This window comes from Hylaeus anthracinus, unplaced genomic scaffold, assembly GCF_026225885.1.
Source record: "Hylaeus anthracinus isolate JK02 unplaced genomic scaffold, UHH_iyHylAnth1.0_haploid 5, whole genome shotgun sequence".
NCBI lineage: Eukaryota > Metazoa > Arthropoda > Insecta > Hymenoptera > Colletidae > Hylaeus > Hylaeus anthracinus.
In genome coordinates this window covers 2,298,354-2,314,212 of record NW_026535322.1, presented here as the reverse complement: position 1 = coordinate 2,314,212, position 15,859 = coordinate 2,298,354, and the positions used below count along the sequence as shown (strand labels likewise).

Here is a 15,859-nt window from a genome sequence, read left to right as displayed (position 1 = left end):
CTCGCTTCTTACGCTCGTTACCACTTGTTATCAGTCGTATGCGTGACGCATCAATCACGTTCGAGCGTCGCTCGAGGTCTCGATTCAACGTCTTGCACGCGCATGTATATACACATGCACACGTTCGACGACGGGATCAACAAACAACACACGTTTCGGAGCAGCACGGTTTCGCGCGGCGACGACGACGACGGCGACAACGGCGACGACGAGGACGAGGACGAGGACGAGGACAACGGCAGCGCAGCAGGACGAGAATCATGACTCGTCTCTTCCGTCCATACCGTCGTGCCTCGGGTACGTCTGGGATCCTCTCAGCGTCGCGACCTCGAGGTTTGTTCGTCGGGATTGATGGGAACGAGGGTGACTGCGGTAGCGACGACGGTAGCGGCACCAGGTGAAACGCTGCTCTCGAGGCGTGCGTTGAGCGTGAAGCACTGTTTACATGCGAGGAGGGGCGCCATGGTCACTGCCGCCACTTGGTCCTCGTCACCGATTCACCACCGTGATCCTGGCTCCGTTGTCCCTCGTCCTGGCGGCGCCAACGCGTGCCGCGTCCTCAGCTCGGGCACCGTCGATGTCATCGCGACGAATCGCGTGCGATCCGTTCATTCATCTCCGCGACATTGCTCTTCCGTCGATCACACGCATACACCCATCCCTCCGTTGCCACACCGCGTCCGTGTCGCACTTCCGTCTCCGTTCCCCTAACGTTCAGCTTCCTTATCCATCCAACTTGCGCGCAACGTTAGCGTGTCTAGCTTATCCCTGTCTCTGTTCAGCTAACCCTCTCTGTCACTCTCTCCCTCTCACGCGGCTGACCGAAGCGACACGAGTGCTGCTCCCGAGTAGTGCGACGCGTGCCAAAGCTCTCATTAGACTAAGCTCCGATAGAACTAGCGCCACGCCCTCCACGTAGGTGGCAGCACATGCTATCATCTCGCGGACTCCCACGAAACTCGTTTCATTCCCCACCAAAAACCCCTCCACCCCACCAGACGGTCGGTCTTCATCCAGTGGCTCATCCCTTTACCACTTTACCCTTGCCCTCTTGTATGCTGTGCTCTTTCTCGCTCTTGTCTCTGCTCCGTTTATATTTACTTACGTGCCGAGCACTACGATTTTTTCCTATCCCCGTGCCCACCTGCCCTCTTGCCCTCTCTGCAACTTTTTCCACCCCACAGCGGGGAAGAGAGTTTCGCTGCGTCGGGAACTCTCGTTTCGGGAGCTGGTGCTTTTACTTTTTCTGGCCGTTGTTCGGTGTCACAGACGGGATGTTCCGGTGTCGGATGAAATTTCACCCCCGTGGTTGCATTTCTCGATGATTCGAGGTGTATCCGCAGCGGTGAATTTGGAATCGAAGGGGCGGAGAGAAGTAGTCGGGACAATTTGGAACACGAATTATATAGAGATTAATGTAAAATATACACCGCGGATCATAACTGTAGCACAGTGTGCTTTCATTAATTATCCAGATTAATCACTGTATTTCGTAGAATCATTCTCATAGGGAATACAAATTTCATTCATTTGTTGCTCAAACGAATTCTATATCCGAACGTAAATACTCCAGGAACCGAGAAAGTTTGTTCGTTTTATACCTGTGGCGGTTTTATGCATGATAATGCATTTTTCATCATTTTCAAACTTTAAGTTACTCCGTCAGGCGTCTCGTAAATATTTATTACCTGAGTCAATCGAGAGTCATCCTCGATTAGGTATCCGTTTGGTACCGGTGTCCGCACTAATTTATAAAGTCATACATGTACCGCAAAAGATTGTAAACAGGCTCAAGATTCTTAGAAATTTTCTTCGAAAGTCAAACGTTTAGAAATATTCGAAAATTGTCTTCTCGAGAATCGAGAACAGGAATTGGTTAAAAAATCTCGAGAATCCCCGAGACGGGATTCTAGAGCACAGCTACTAACAGGAAACTCCTGGAAAAATAACTCTGTACAAAAAAAATTCCTGACGAAAAAAGTATTAACATTAAAGTTGTTTCGAAGGGATACTTATACTTGTCTATACGATTTTCATAAATGTGTTGGGAATCTTCCGTTATTTTTCAACACTTTCATGTTTCATATCTCCTCGTTCCTGTTTACTTATACACGTTCGCCCTATTTCCGTCCCTAGTTCTCACCCTTCGTTCGATCCAGCACCCCTTTGATACGTTCGCTACACCTACAACTATTATTTTCCCAATGGATTCCTGGCGTCACGTGTTCTTTTTTCATTTCTTTGTAACGTGTTTTTTGTTACCTTTCTCGGAGGTTTCATCGCGATCCATTCTTTCGGCGTTGGCTTTACTGTTATTATTATTAAAAGCACTTTAATCGCGATGGCTTGATTCTAATAAATAAAAGATAGTAATTCGCGAAACAGGAGTAATTCGTATGGGTATCACGTTGCGTTTCAGTGGGAGGGTACGTGGGTGCTGGGTACGTGCAACATCGAAGTTGTCTCAGAAGGAGAAATATTGTACGTTCTCAATACTTCGCAGGAAAACGAGAACCCATGTTAAAACTGTAAAGACGATCAATTTATGATTGCCTCGCGATACAATGCTAGGGGAATACCATTAAAAGCGTCTCAAAAGTAAACGATTCTATGCGTAAAACTGAATAAAAAAAAAATGGAATAAACCTTTCCAATACATATCACCGTTTTCGAGAAAATTGATGTAAAAATTGTTTGGGGCACGCGAGTGTTTTCTTCGAATTTATTTCGAAGGCCATTCATATTTACCAAGTTTGTTCCCAATATTTCGAGGTGATAGTTTATTAGGACTGTTTCATATAATTAACTCCGTCGATTTTATTTATAAATGAGACACAGACGTGCAGAGGGACGCGTGAAGTTCAGACTTCCCATTCAAGCGCGCGCGCGTAGCACACGTACTTCACAAATCGATTTTCTCGAAAACCGAGCCTCCTATAAAAAAATCTTTACTCTGCGTTTTCGACTTATTTTTTATGACAGCGATAACGGTAGTTTCCTGAATGTACAGAAATACAACGTTCTCCTTGCGAGTGTGTATCGATGTTTGTCACTGTACAAGCTTCTATTAACGTTCCTCAATTATTTGGAGCCTTTTATATAAAGAGATCGATAGCAAAAGGTCCGACGAATCACAGATTTTCTCTCAACGTTAGGAAAATCGAAGGCACAATGATTGGGTCGTTTCGACGAACTTGCTGGCAATTAGACTTGCAGATGGCCTGGCCAGAGTATTTCACCGTCAGATCAATCTTCTTTCAGTGCACACTGCCGAGCCGTTTTCGTCTATCCGTGCAATTTCGTGGCTCTCTGGTCGAGTTAGGCTAGATAATACTCCCACGGACGGGATTAAACGAGAAGATAATACTTCAAATGTTAATTGCCACTCTATATTTGGTTTTGCCAATCCATCGGATTGCCTCGATCTATACGCAGATCATGTACAGCGATTTAGCTGTGTGTGAATTCAAGTTGCTTCGGCTTAATCGCTATGAGATAATTGTTCGTATGCGTTGCCCTTAATAATCGTACGAAATCTTCTGAATTAGAAAGTTAAATGGAAATTAAACTAGATGTCCTAGTTTATGTTTCTTATGGGAAAATGGAAATCTTGTTAAAAATAGAACTCTGTTGCTCGAGAGAACAAGCTATTTAAATTATTTATATAGAGCTTTATGCTACATCGACTGATGTTAGAGCTTGATACAAAAGCTGTTTTATTACATAATGTTACAAGAGGAAATGTTGAGCCAGAATAAGTACGATCAGAATAATGTACTATTTCAGTTTCGTCCTCTGCTTCTCCTCTGTCACTTCTATCGAGCAGACTTGTAGGATATTGAACCCTCTGACCAAATAAGCTCGAAAAGCATAAGTTGAGAATCGCTATTTATATCTCTGCGGGTTTTACAATTGCAAGTTTCATGAGGCGATCACATATCGAAACGTTACACTCGTATTTGAACCTTTGAATTTATACATTGCAGTTAAATCTTAATAATTATCTCTGTAACATTATATAGACCAAGACATCTTGAATATATGAATTTTCATTTAACGTTAAGCTGCCTGTCTTCTCGGCAGGTGTCAGAAGGCTCTGGTTGATGTACTGTAAATTTATACAGCCCTCAAAATAATTACAGGCTTGCCTGATCAAATGGGCTCACCTGGGACGAAGGCATCCAATATATTAGGCTCTACGAGACTCTACTACATCTACTATGAATCTATATTCTATGTCCGAAATAATTAAAATATTACGTCGTTGTTTTGACATCTCAGCTCAAAATTAGTATTAATCGACCAATAAACGAAGCAACCAAGCAACGAAGTGAGTTAATAGAACGATTGCGTAAATGGCTAGGGTTGTTTGACATGTAGTTGTTCAATGAAAGCTACACACCGTGATGTGGGTCGACGACTTGTATGCCTAATCGTCGTGGCTCGTAGAACAATGGCCGATGGTCGTTGTCGCAACAGTTTGCCTTGTCGACAGTGAAAACAAATGACCTAATTGGTTCTCTAAAGGTTGACCCGTACGATAAAACGACAGCAGGGATATGCTGCGCATGGTTACGCATCGCGGCATTTCGTTAAGATCAAAGGATTCCGATGGATAGGGTTGTTTCCAGAAATTTGCGCTCCGCCATCACCCGCCCGTCGATTTCGTATCGAATTATCATTTGAAGTATTTTGTATCTATACGTACATAATCAAATGTCCATCGTTAATATTTAGTAACACTTCTGAAAAGATTTTTTTTTTTCCAGAGAATAATTTTATATTTTCGGAATTCATATTTCGAGTTGTATTCCACGGGAACACTTCTTTGCACCGCTACAAAAATATTTAATAATAAATTATTCCAAAACACATATTTCGTTTACTATAATACAATTATTTCTTGTACCTTATCATGCAGGGCCTTCTCAGGAAAAATGATCCTGCGAATACTTGAAAATATTAACATTATCGTAATACTTGGTGTAACGGCTGATACGAATTCCAACATTATTTTCAGTAAAACATGAAACGTGACAGACAGTGGAATGATGATCAGCAAATAATAAAGTGACCAAACTTTCGTGTAAACTCGTTCTCGTCCATCGTATCGTTTATTAACAAGGAAACAGTAATTAAAATCTGTACAAAACACGTATTTAAATGCTACAAACTACCTCGAACCTGTTCGAGCTTTCATATTGCCATTAGTGACGTTGTAGTGCAAAGTTAACAATGCATTTGCACCAGACCCTGCTGTTATTAAGCTGGATTCGCATTGTTCGTCCATAGACCACCGGTTAAAAAATTCTTCGTAGTTTATTTAGTCGAATGATATCACGATCAATGAAATAAACGCTTGAAATTATTCACAACCTTTGAGAAGTGTACCTATGGCCTGACGCGTAACGCGAATCCAGCTTTAAACGTATTCTAAGATAAAGTATATTAATAATTATTACAAACACACGGTCAACTTTCTAGAGTAATCACTGTTTCAAAGAAAGATCCAGCAAGCAACACTTATCGAAATTCTTGGCGTGCGAATCTGTAAGAAGCTTTCAAAATCTTAGCGAACATGTATGTCTACGTGTAAAATATATAATACGTTAAAATATACGAGGAACATCTCGAAAGTAGAGGAAAAAATGCTTTCAGACGAATCTTTTTGAACAGTGCACCTGAGTTTTCGATACGTTCCGTTCTTCGTGCGATTCTTGGACTCGTTGCTCGTTCCAAGTCCTATGGAAGCTATGGTTGACCCATGGCTGACTGATCCTACTGAATAAATCTGCTTAAGTTTGGCTACCGATCGTTTCGTTTTTTCCCTAGGTAGATGTACACACTCAGAATGAAATATTTCCGTTTACAATGCTACTGTGCATCGATCTCTTCGAAAATAAAATCATACTTAACTTCTACTTCAAGATTTCAAGAGATTTCCATTTACTTATTCCTCACTCTTAAAAAAATTGTATACTTGCTACGTGTAGACTGCCTTCAAACAAGATATGTTCACTATAAGCCTCGCAATCTGTACGTAGCACATGGTAATTATATTTATTAATTGACAGAGCAAAAGCAAACTCACTCGATGTCACTATATCACCAGTATGAATATAAAATAAATGCAAATCTAGTAGCAGGTACAAATGGCAGGTATAAATAATTTTCCGTGCTAAGCATCGATGCTTCTTTCCTTTGTTCCTCGAGGAGAAGGTACGATTTATACTAATAATCATGCTGCATCGTATGACGCGCCTGATGCAATTATTTTCGAGGCATCAATCATTTCATTTGAATCATTATTAACCAGGTTGCATCTACTCAAAGATTTCAATTACACCTACTCCAGCACCCAAGAGACTAGTATAAAAATCTCCAATCCGAAAGGAAATTATGTAACATTACATATATACGACGCGTGCTATAAATAACAATCGTCGTAGGCTTAGCACACTTTTCAGGAAAGCATTCTATCTGTACAATTCTACATTCATCCAACAACGTGTGCGCCAAATTCAGCATATGGCTATGAGCAAAATAAATAATCAATATGATGGATAATAAAATGTTCCTTGCAAACCCTAATAAAAACAAAACAGGTACGATAATGTCAAAAATGGACCAGAGAAATTCTTTTCCATTTGATCTGAAATAAACTTGAAAAAATAATAAATCCTCGAGACATCTTGATTCGAAAGGTGTCTAAAAATAAAAATCAAAGTTACTTAATGGTTGACATAATAAAAATTACGGGTTGGTCTTTACAACCAGTGAACTTACACCATTCCATCCCCCAACTAATGATCAGCTCTAAGGGTAGAGCAGACAAAAATTGTCTCGAATTATTTATAAAATCACTTTTTTCTAGCACTGTAATCAGCACACAAGTGTCACCGTGGCAAGAGTAATTCTTCTCATCGTTTAGAAGCGCAGAGCTGTGATCGTCCACGAGTGCACAGATACGATCATCAGTCTTTCTTATTTTTTCGAGTCCTGATAAAAAAATGCAGTCTTGTTCAATATGCAAAGGCATATTGTAAACGCCGGCACTAGTCGCTGTCACCCTCGGAGGAGGTGCCAGGCGTCAGGGAGGCCTCCTGCTAGTCTTGATCCACGATCTCGCAGCTGTGGTACTTGCTGGATGAGTCCAACCAGCTCTCAACGCCGCTAGAAGCCAAATCGTCGCAGGAGGGCATCTCCGGCAGGGGTTCCATGTTTGGTGCTCCCTTCTTCGTGAGATTGTTCACTGGACGATCTTTCATGTTGGTGGTCACTGAAACGAGATCGATTTGACAAGATTAATTTAATTTCTGCAGATTTTTGCAGATTTCGTATATTACCATTGTCAGAGGATAATGAGGACTCTTTTCTACGGATCAGTGCCTGCCTGGATGCTCGTGGACTTCTGTATTCACCGCTTATACTTAACCCTGCACTGATGGTAGGAAGCCTGATATCCAGATGTGATCCTTTGTCTGTAACAATCTGACGAGACGTCGAAATGAAAGCAAAATGTTCATTTAAAACGTGGATTGTATTAGACACGAAAATAATGTGTTGTACAGTGACTGGCAAGTCTTTCAAAAAAAACCTTGAATATGATTGACGATTTTGGCTACCTTATTGTTCATAGCATACAATTTGGTGGCTATGTCCCTCGCGACCAGTGTTGTTAAAACTGTAGCGAGATACGCTTCTTTGACTAAAAGGTATTCCAACGCTGATCTCTGCCAGTATAAATATCTGCACGAACTGGCCGCAACGATTGATACCTAAACGAACATAAAATATAGACGTCAAATGCAAATTGGTACTCTGAACACGGTACTCGGTACAAATGTCTAGAAACATTTCGAAAAAACTTTGAAACACTTATAGGAATACTACAATTACAAAAGCAAGGCCTGCGGATATCGATAATGATACCTTTGTTGAAGCAATAAAATTTATATTCTCAGTAATGTTTTGTAGATGCAAATGAAAGCCTTGAAGCATACCAACGACACTAAGAAGGCGTGGAACGGAAAATTCGTATACGAAAATTAGATAACGACCTGGTAATTTAGATAAATCTCGGAATTCACCTGAAATTTGTCGTCGACGGACGCCCTAGAACTTTCGAATTCTGGCGAGTCCAAAAACTCGCAAGGCAGTATGGGATGCAAGAAATTCGAATCGCTTAGGACGTTCACTTTCCCGTTGAGCAGCAAGCCTAATCTGTCGGTTGGTGTCAGGTTCTGCATGGCGTAGGCCTCGCCAGCGTGCAGTGACATTATTGATGCAAATTCCGGAGATACCAACCTCTTGAACTGCAATCGAGATACCTGTTTCGACGACAGACACAGTTAACAACACTGTCGGCTTCTTATCGTGCAATAAACTCGATAATACACACAGTACATCATTTCCAAGTCGTGAATAATTAGAAATTCAGTAGAGAGTCTCTAAAATAAACTTTACTTTAAACGGGTAGAAAAGAGTATGATATGCTTCCTCCAATTCAGGATCGAATCGAACGGGTCTCATTTGATAGACGATGTAAACCAGCTGTCCGATGTTTAACACCAGGAAACTGAAGTTCCAGAAGAATATGTCCGGCGCACATATCACGTGCCATGCCCAACCAGACAGCAACATAAACCCTCGAAGAAAAATATTATCGTAATTATACAAAAACAATAAGAACTTGTCCAAAGAATTATTTCTCGCACTATTAGTTACTTAAGACACAATTGTTAAACAACTTTGGAGATCGTGTGAACTTCTGGACCAACCCAATCCATACAAGTACACTCGTCTTTCATTGACTTACCAATTATCAGGACAGAGTGCATAAACAGTATCCCTTTTCTCGAGGATGGTGCCGAGTAGGACAACATGAAACAGAAGTTCGCCAACTGGAACAGTATATGCTGCGGCTGCTGCCATAAGCACAGTGCCGTGTTGCCTACGGATGAATTTCGTCAAAATTAAGTCCAATCTACGGCGATTGATAAAATAACGAGTAGAATTTATGAAAAACGAACGAAATAGTACTGGTTGTTGCTTACCTATGGCAGAGATATTGTACGAAGGAAGGGGATCGTGTCCTAGACCAGGGCTCATGTTGATTAAAACGCTGTCGATGGCTGGCGCGAAAGGGGATGAATGGAACGGTGTTCTGGAAGCTACGCGTCCATGCTCACTGGTTTGTTTTGGTCGGAATTGTCAGTGATCACGTCCCTGTGCAGAGGCGCGGCGTGTGCCAAACTTCGGGGCGCTTGCGCCAGTCTTCAGGATCGATTCCCTTCCGCGTTGGTGATGCAGAGTTGCCAAGCGGTTGCAAGCACGGCGGCAGCTTCGAAAATGGCTAAAAGCATGTCTGTGGTTAACTTTTTCGTTCATCTTCCTTGAGACGATGAGATATTTGAGGATTTGCACGTGTTTTCGTGGTTGCTACCAACTAAAGCCTCGGGGTGTACGCTGTATCCCTTGGGGTGAAGTACTCAGACGTTTCGCCAGCATTGGAGCTGGCTTCTTCGTGGGTGACATTGATATTCTGCTACATTTCATTAGCAAAGGTAAGATTCTCGCGATCTGTCGCCGTCGCTGGGATATGGACCAATGTCAAGATACAGAAATGCTTAAAACGTCTATCGAATATATTGTTGATACAATGTCGAAGAAAGCTGGTGAAATGTTGGTGACTTCCTTGACTGTGAGTTGAATTTCATTGATAAGATCTATCAATTTTCTTCGAAATTAAATTTAAAAATAAATTTTTCGAGAGTTCAGTTATTAATGTATTCTACATGGTAACAGTGATGACATTGGTGTAAGCAATGCACAATCTCGTATGAATGTTAAGTTTCGCGAAGATTCAACCATTCATTTCCATACAAATGATTGCGCTATTATACGTTACATGAGCAAACTTGCTATTAAGAGATCTATATTTTTTTAACGACGATAGGTATGCGATAAACCGTACATGTCTCTTGGAAAGATACATTAATTTGCAATTCTGGACACCTGCAAACTGTTTATGAAGTCATTGTATAATACGTAAAATAATGGTTGCGGTTTAGGGGAATCACAGGATTGGGAATAATTAATATTACGAATTCTTAAAGTACATTAAATAAAATTTATCTAAAATAAATATTAAAATTATTATAAATATCTACTTACTTTGTAATAATAATGTCAATATCCTATCACATAGGCGTCAAAATAAATCTATTATACATAATATTCTAAATCTTGTTGCATCATGTTACTGATATAGTCAATACTTGCTCGAACAAACACGTCACAATAAAATTAATTAACTACATTCTCATACATCTAGATCTTACAGCTACCTTACTCCCTCTACCTTGTTTCATGAGCTTCCTAAGCTCATGATGCTGGGTTCTTCCAAACAGGACGTTGGCATCTATCCTGGCACAAGGCACTTGCCTGGGTGTCCTCTTCTTCTGAGATAACATCCTCGCCACGTCCACATTTGGTAGTTCAGCAGCACCTCTACCTAGAAAAGCTTTTCGCATTCTTTTCTTGTTTCGTCGCTTGTGGCGTCTCACAGACTGTCTTAGGCTCTTGTCAGAGCTGCAGACGTCCAGCCACTTGCGCGAAACTTGAGCAGCACACAAGAGAGACTCAGTATCTAACTTGCGAAGGATCAGTTGGGATACCTCCAGAGGCAGTTCAGAGATGAAGTCTACCTTGGCAGGTGCCAACAGTCCAATGACGCGAAGGAAAGACCTGAAGAACTCCATGTCGTCGCTGTTGTCGCAGGGACTCGAATGAGCAGCTCCTGAAAAATTAGGGGTATATATACCCCTCAACCCCCACTCCTACCCGTCACGGTTGACCACCCGTTCCGGTCCATTGATTCGGCCAATCACGATCGAGAACGGATGTTACGCATCAACGGTTCGGCCAATCAAATTTTAGAGCGCATATTCTTATGGTATCGAAATGTTTAACTCCTTGAGCGTTGACTTTTTATTATTTTCTAATAGATATAGGAGCGGTAAATATTTGATCTGTGCTTGGCTATAGTATTGTAGAGTATCACAAATACTAAAGGATGGCATGCAAACCTGAAATAACAATATAATACTTCGTAGGACTTTATGGAATACCTAAATACAGGTTGGAAATTATGACAAGCAAAACGTATTATCTGAGTTCGTGGCTTATCTGAGTGTAACTCCGCGTACACAGTGTTTGCTAAACATTTTGGCTTAACATTTAAATTACCATTACTTTTATCATCGGCAATGAGATAGGAATGTTCCAATGCCGCTGTTCGTTGTTTGATTAATGCTAGAAAACAATGTATTTCCTGGAAATTTACAACGACGTGTTCTTGCAGCGGTAAATACGTAATTCGCGTATAATCCCTGCATTTGGGGGAAGTATAATCCCTGCATTTATCGTTCAATCGAACATGCTGATCCGATAGAGGATGCTTCTAAGAAAGATGCTTTATATCTTAACACCTAGAAATTTGTATAGTACGCTCATGTGTCGTTCTCCAGCGATATTTCCACAATTCAAATCAAATATTCTCATAAATATTCATTACTCGACCTCAATTATTCAAATACTGATATTAATGTGTTTCCACAGTCTATCGTTTACATATCTTCATTACAGTCATAAACTGGAAGTTAAACGATAAATAAACAAATACAGACATATTGAAGACCCTAATGACTGTCCTATACGTATAATTTTGTATGTACTGTTTCCAATCCAGTTGTACTTTCGAGAAATATCCGTCTTCATTACCTTGTTACGATATTTTTGTTTACTCGTGACAAATTACGTCAATTAGCGCTATATAAGCACACGATGTGAAAGCATTGTCGACCATTCGATAAACTATTGATGGTCGTGTTACCCGAGAACACGACTTGTTAGGACCATCGATAATTTCGTCGCTATCCACGATGAAAGTACTTCTTTGTCTACTTGTTGGTGCAATATGCATCACGGGTGGTTATCTCTGCGAGGTAAAGACGAGCGTAGGGACTCTGAGCGGTGTACAACAGGTATCCAGTGATGGTCAAGTCTACTGGGCCTTCAATGGTATACCTTACGCACAACCACCGGTTGGCATTCTAAGGTTAGTGCCACTTTCACTTTATATTTATCTCGTTATTAAATATAATAATTGCGATTGCTTCTAAAAACTAAAAGATTTATGAATTTAGGAATATGTATTCGTTTCTCCTGAAATGACAAACTCTGCATATTATAGATTCAAAAGTCCAGTTGCCAAAGTACCATGGCTAGGTACTCTCAAGGCGGATAAAGATCGTAGCGAGTGCATACAGTACAAGAACGGTGTAATGGGTTCGGAGGATTGCCTTTACCTCAACGTTTTCACCCCACAGGTGTGGATGCATATTCTTTACCCATAAATGTTCATAATCAGAAACTTGCTAGCATCTGGATCCTGAAAGCATTAGTCATAAAAGTCGATAAAAGTTATCCACCAAAAGAGTGATCATTAATAGAGTGCTAGAATACGTGGATAGCTATTGTTGTAGGTACACTAAAAGTATTGAATTTTTTTTAGTTTTCAAGTTGTTTTGGAGATCATTGTTTTGCAAAAACCAATATACCCCTTTATGAAATTATTGAGACAGCTCTAATGCTATCGGCATATTATCGATGTTTCTCCCTTCAGGTGAAACGTGATGCTAGGCTGCCCGTCATGGTCTACATACACGGTGACACCTACTCGCTCGGTAATGCCAGCAAAACAACAACTGGGGCTGGATTCTTGCTCGACAAGCAAATCGTGCTAGTCACATTCAATTATCGGTTGGGAATCTTCGGGTTCCTCAGCACCGGAGACCTAGAGGCACCTGGCAATTACGGGTTAAAGGACCAAGTAATGGCCCTGAAGTGGGTAAAACAGAACATTCGTGAATTTGGCGGAAATCCAGAAGATGTTACAATATTTGGCGAAAGCTCTGGGGGAGAATGCGCTCACTTGCACACTTTTTCGCAAGGCTCCAGCAGTACGTATACAATTGTTATTCATTTAGTCCTATTTATTGTTTGAACCGCTATTCGGAATCACTCAAACAAAACTATTCGATCGTAATATCATCGATACTTTGATAAACATAATATAGTTTAAGTTAGTTTAATCCTACAACAATTTTATGTCAGTTCATTTGAGACACAAAATACTTCAATATCGATTGTTTATTTTAGAATTATTCAAACGAGCCATAGCTCAAAGTGGCGTCGCTCTTTGTCCGCGCTCGTTCACCGTCGATCCATCCTACTATGAGATGCCGAAAAAAGTAGCAGCAAAATTCAATTGTCAGACTACCAACTCTCTGCTGATGATCAATTGTCTACGTACTATAGACGCTGAAAAGTTGGTAGACACGAATTCCGTGTGGGACGAATTGTCTATTCTAACGCAGAATTTATGGAGGCCGACGAAGGAACCAGTGGGCCTCGACGCTTTCTTGACTGACTCCCCATGGAACTTGATTAGGAAGAATAAAATTAACGACTGTCCACTTGTGATTGGAAATGTGAAGGACGAGGGGACATTCTTTACTCGGTGTAAGTAATAGATATTTATTTTATAGCGGTAGAAAAGGTATATCTTGTGAAGGGAGTTTAACAATTCTGAATTTTCTAAAGCATCGCTATTTATCATTTCTTTCGCGTGCTTTTATATATTCTCTTTTACTGCGTCTAATACTATTAAACTGCAACAGCATTGCCATAAGTAATCTATTACCTAAATCTGCAGGGGTTCAACAGGATAACAAATTGTACGATAAAATTGTCAATGATCCAGTGAAATTTATAATACATTTGTTGCGTTCTTATGAGCCATTGCGAGAGGAATATTACAATACGACTGACAATACTTACAATATAACTGACATAGCTGTGAAGATAAAAGAGAAATACATGGGTGTCACATTATCCAAAGACAAAGATACTGTAAGTATAATAATCGAAACTCGTTCTATTCAAATATTATTCGTCCTAAGAATTGGTTCCTCTTGCTCTTTTTAGATCATCTACCAGCTCACGCAACTCACGTCAGACTATTTCTACACTTATCCGACACTACAGCTGCTGGAGAAACTGAAATCGATTAAAAAAGAATTGCTCTTCACTTACATCTTCGATTACCACGGAAAAATCACAAAATCGCTTAGATATAGCGGTGAATTAGCAAAGACTGGAGTCGCTCACGAAGACGATCTGTTTTACCTGTTCCCGGAGACCTCGAAGGAAATTGGACCACAGTACAATATTGAGCGCAGCGAGAATGATTACAAAATGGTTGACATAATGATCGACCTGTGGACCAGCTTTGCTAACAGCAGGTATGAAAGTAACCCGGTCACCTACTCGGCTAGAATAATGAATTTTTCGAGAGCTGTGTGAGTAAGTAACCAATGTAATTTTTAGTACACCCGTCTCGTCTCACCTGGACGATCCGAAAATTTGGAAGCCGTACAAGCAAGGTGGACACCTCAAGATTGGAAATATTTCTGAAGTAAAAGTATCGCTCCAGAAGGGCTTCCGTCGCGACAAGATGCAGTTTTGGTCTGAACACGTGCCAAGATATCCCTTAACATCGTGTCACGGAGATGACTAAAATCTCGAGGATGCATAGCAATCAAGGACAATTGCTGTTTTATCTATTACCACTGGCAACTGAATGAGATGAAAGATATACATATTTTTACTACAATTCAAATCGTTTGTGATCCTGCATTATATTATATTAATATAATTGTATTTTATTAATAAACTATGCATTTTAAGTCCTATGTCTTATTTAAAAGTAAACTACGAAGAGAATATCAATCTCAGTAGATCCTTCACTAAAAAAAAATTAAATATACTACAGCATATGTTAAATGAATATTATAACTATTGCAAGGTTTCTATTAATTGAGTGCCCTAATACTCAAACGTCAAAATAGTATATTTAAAATCTAAATATTATGTCCCCAACATATAGTCCATACTAAATACATTATACTAAATATATTACTAACTTAAATTAAATTATTTCTAACGTAAACTAGATAGCTTGGTCGGACAAACACGTCACAATAAAATTAATTAACTACATTCTCATACATCTAGATCTTACAGCTACCTTACTCCCTCTACCTTGTTTTATGAGCTTCCTAAGCTCATGATGCTGGGTTCTTCCAAACAGGACGTTGGCATCTATCCTAGCACGAGGCACTTGCTTGGGTGTCCTCTTCTTCTGGGATAACATCCTCGCCACGTCCACATTTGGTAGTTCAGCAGCACCTCTACCTAGAAAAGCTTTTCGCATTCTTTTCTTGTTTCGTCGCTTGTGGCGCCTCACAGACTGTCTTAGGCTCTTGTCAGAGCTGCAGACGTCCAGCCACTTGCGCGAAACTTGAGCAGCACACAAGAGAGACTCAGTATCTAACTTGCGAAGGATCAGTTGGGATACCTCCAGAGGTAGTTCAGAGATGAAGTCTACCTTGGCAGGTGCCAACAGTCCAATGACGCGAAGGAAAGACCTGAAGAACTCCATGTCGTCGCTGTTGTCGCAGGGACTCGAATGAGCAGCTCCTGAAAAATTAGGGATACATATACCCCTCAACCCCCACTCCTACCCGTCACGGTTGACCACCCGTTCCGGTCCATTGATTCGGCCAATCACGATCTAGAACGGATGTTACGCATCAACGGTTCGACCAATCGCGTTATATGACTGGTAACGTTCTCCTCTTTTGCACTGTACAAGGGTTATTATTTTCTGAAAAAGGAATGTTTGCAACCTTCGTTACAATTTGTAGTTTATGACTTTTTGAAATCTCTACTC

The 15,859-nt window shown here is 40.6% G+C and overlaps 5 protein-coding genes across 9 annotated transcripts in view; 1 reads left to right on the top strand and 4 right to left on the bottom strand.

Moving 5' to 3' along the window:
- LOC128895916 (blood vessel epicardial substance-like) overlaps positions 1–857 on the bottom strand; it is a 57,304-nt gene extending 56,447 nt beyond the window's left edge. For 3 of the 5 annotated variants that reach the window (XR_008461883.1, XR_008461884.1, XM_054158917.1), the window contains exon 1: positions 2–781. The gene's annotated coding sequence lies outside the window, so the exon portion shown is untranslated. The other 2 variants (XM_054158924.1, XM_054158922.1) reach the window with 2 other exon arrangements.
- A 4,244-nt stretch (positions 858–5,101) lies between these two features.
- On the bottom strand, positions 5,102–9,866 carry LOC128895918 (popeye domain-containing protein 3-like). Its single transcript, XM_054158927.1, has 7 exons — positions 9,057–9,866; positions 8,819–8,953; positions 8,467–8,648; positions 8,091–8,330; positions 7,626–7,778; positions 7,347–7,491; positions 5,102–7,279 (listed from the first exon to the last, which is right to left on the bottom strand). The coding sequence occupies exons 1-7, from the start codon at positions 9,109–9,111 to the stop codon at positions 7,107–7,109; spliced, it is 1,083 nt and encodes a 360-aa protein (XP_054014902.1). The 5' UTR covers positions 9,112–9,866; the 3' UTR covers positions 5,102–7,106.
- Positions 9,867–10,058: 192 nt separating this feature from the next.
- LOC128895921 (uncharacterized) lies at positions 10,059–11,728 on the bottom strand. The gene has a single exon (XM_054158931.1). The coding sequence runs from the start codon at positions 10,761–10,763 to the stop codon at positions 10,317–10,319; it is 447 nt and encodes a 148-aa protein (XP_054014906.1). The 5' UTR covers positions 10,764–11,728; the 3' UTR covers positions 10,059–10,316.
- Positions 11,729–11,851: 123 nt separating this feature from the next.
- Positions 11,852–14,740, top strand: LOC128895915 (carboxylic ester hydrolase-like). The gene is made up of 7 exons (XM_054158916.1): positions 11,852–12,121; positions 12,257–12,392; positions 12,689–13,025; positions 13,225–13,587; positions 13,781–13,977; positions 14,053–14,369; positions 14,455–14,740. The coding sequence occupies exons 1-7, from the start codon at positions 11,946–11,948 to the stop codon at positions 14,642–14,644; spliced, it is 1,716 nt and encodes a 571-aa protein (XP_054014891.1). The 5' UTR covers positions 11,852–11,945; the 3' UTR covers positions 14,645–14,740.
- A 122-nt stretch (positions 14,741–14,862) lies between these two features.
- LOC128895920 (uncharacterized) lies at positions 14,863–15,859 on the bottom strand. Its single transcript, XM_054158930.1, has one exon. The coding sequence runs from the start codon at positions 15,566–15,568 to the stop codon at positions 15,122–15,124; it is 447 nt and encodes a 148-aa protein (XP_054014905.1). The 5' UTR covers positions 15,569–15,859; the 3' UTR covers positions 14,863–15,121.